General features: G+C 39.6%; 1 protein-coding gene across 1 annotated transcript in view; it reads right to left on the bottom strand.

The window, feature by feature from the left end:
- Positions 1 to 2,458, bottom strand: part of Tmbim4 (transmembrane BAX inhibitor motif containing 4) — a 16,154-nt gene that overhangs the window by 8,358 nt on the left and 5,338 nt on the right. Inside the window, 1 exon segment of the mRNA XM_026784629.1 lies at positions 1,053 to 1,155. Within this exon segment, the coding sequence (XP_026640430.1) occupies positions 1,053 to 1,155 (103 nt within the window).

Raw genomic sequence — 2,458 nt, 5'->3', positions numbered from 1 at the left:
TAAAAAAAAGAAAAAGAAAAAAAAAGCGAGTGGAAGGCGGTGTAAGAGAGTGGGAGGGGTTGTGATAGTGGGAGGGGCTGTGAGAGAGAGGGTGGGGCTGTAAGAGAGTGGGAGGGGCTGTAAGAGAGTGGGAGGGGCTGTAAGAGAGTGGGAGGGACCTGTCTATTCATCTTTACTTTACTAATGTCCTTCACAGTGGAGTAATGTTTACAATTAGCATAGTATTTTATTAACTGAAATACAATAAATGAAAAATATTATAGCCCTTTGGTAAATCCCCTAAATTTAAATAATTACATCCCAGAGTAGCTAATTAATAGTTTAAGACTCTCCTTTGGTAGGAAGAGGAGAGACAATCTGCTTCTTAGAAAACAGTCACTCTTTAAATTTTTTTCTTTCAAATAAAACAACCATATTATTTTTAGCTACTTAAATACTTATGCCGAGAGGAAGATCTTTAACAAGTCCTCTAGCTAGGTAGCTAAGTCTAGAGACCTCTCAGTAAAATTATTCTATCAATGAAACAAGATTAACAAAACCACACATTCTTCACATAACTTTATTTTGCAGGTATAGTGTTAGGCTCGAGGGACAATACAGTAACAAATACAATAAAACAAAATGATTATGAGATATGCAGCAAAAGTTCTTTTTTCCTTTTCTTTTTTAAAATTGTGTTTGTGTGTCATGGGGGAGAGGTAGGAGTGTCTGCGTGCCCGTGCACACGTGTGGAGGTCAGAGGGCAACTTACAGGAGTCAGTTTTCTCTTTCTACCTGTGGGTCCCAGGAGGCTTGGCTTGCTTTTCTGGGCTGAGCCATTTCAGCAGCCAGCAGTAAAAACTCCTAACCTGGGAGATGATGGTTTGACCCTAGAAAACTATAAGCTAAAATGAGGGAAAATAGTGTGTTGTGAAACATTCTCCTTTGTCAAAAAATGAATCCGGCTCCTAGGAGTTAGATGATGGCCTTTTTTAAAGTTAACAGACAACAACATACTCATCAGATGAACTGTCTGCAAGTGGCTCCGAACTGTCACCTTCTCCTACCTTTCATGGACAAATGTGCGCACAGCCTCGAAGTACAGGAACACAGCAGAGGTCACCGTAGTTAGGAGAACTTGTAGAGAAAGGATGCTGTAGACTTTTCTGAGAAAGGCTGCAAGAGAGGGAAGTAGGACATATGGCGATTTTCCAAAATATTTGTCCCCCTGTCAGGACCAAATTTCTTAGAAAAAATTGTTTCTTTTTTGCTGGTTTGGTTGTCTGTTTGGCGGATGAGGGGGGGCATGTGCCATGGCTCACATGCAGAGGAGAGGAGACCATGCCAGGGTTAGAGCCCTCCTCTACCATGCCAGTGCAAGGACCTGCCTCACTCAAATAGGCAGGCTTGCTGGCAAGCCTTTTACTCAATGAGCTATCATACTGTCTGGAAAACTATGTTTTCACAGGCATTTTTCTTTGATTTTAATCTTTATGCCTCATAAAGGTGGAAACATTACTTGGCCATTCCCTGATCTATCAGATTGACAATTCAAAAGGCTTCGTGAAAGGATCTGTGAGGTGCAAAGAAGGAAGCCTCCTATACTGCCTGCTGGGCAGTCAACGGTGATATCGCCAACCAAACTGAAAGTGCATTTAGCTCATATCTCTATTTGAAGGAAGGATGGTAACTCTCAAGAGATGATGGCTAAATCAATTATGGTAATATACACTACTGAAGACGACCACATTTTACAAGATTGTAGTAAAGATGTAAGATACAGTAAGTGAGCATATAAAATTGCAATGTGACCTGTGAATAATAAGGTTGTATTCATGAGTGTACAAGATAGTAGTATCTTAATTTTTCCAGGCTGTGCATGGCATACTGATAAGACAGACTAGTTTAACACACTAATATATAGGGGGTGCATCACAGTGACTAGTTATAGGGACTTACTCCGTACTTAAGGTGAATACTACATTCAGAAATTGATTCTCATATAATTTTTCCATTGTAACTTTAGGGTTCATTGCTTTCCACCAGTGACCCTGGATTGGAAGTACAGTATTCCAAAAGTATCTTCCAGAAAATGTGTATATTATAAGTAGCTACTTTGCTGATATTTAAAGGAAGCATTTTGCGTAGCCATTTAATTACAAAAGGAAGAGCTGCGAATCTAATAAACACAGACGCGATCAGCTTCTGTTATCGGCCCAGTCTCCAGGGCTCCTAACTAAGATGTTCCTGCACACTCAGCTAGTCAAACAAACACTCAGTGCTGTTATTGTCACGTGAGTCACACAGAAGTAAATTTTAAACTATTTAAAAAAACAAAACAGTTAACTTAAACAGAAATTGTCTGATTCTTCTAGGGATTGTGAAATCTAGTTTCCAGTTCCATCCAAAATCCAGACTTGGTGCTTCTAGCCCAAATTAGAGAAGTTTCTATGTTTAAATACCTCTCTGATCCTTAAAG

The sequence above is a fragment of the Microtus ochrogaster genome, chromosome 24 (genome assembly GCF_000317375.1).
Source record: "Microtus ochrogaster isolate Prairie Vole_2 chromosome 24, MicOch1.0, whole genome shotgun sequence".
Lineage (NCBI taxonomy): Eukaryota > Metazoa > Chordata > Mammalia > Rodentia > Cricetidae > Microtus > Microtus ochrogaster.
The sequence above is the reverse complement of the archived record's forward strand: the minus strand, read 5'-3'. Positions and strand labels throughout refer to the sequence as shown.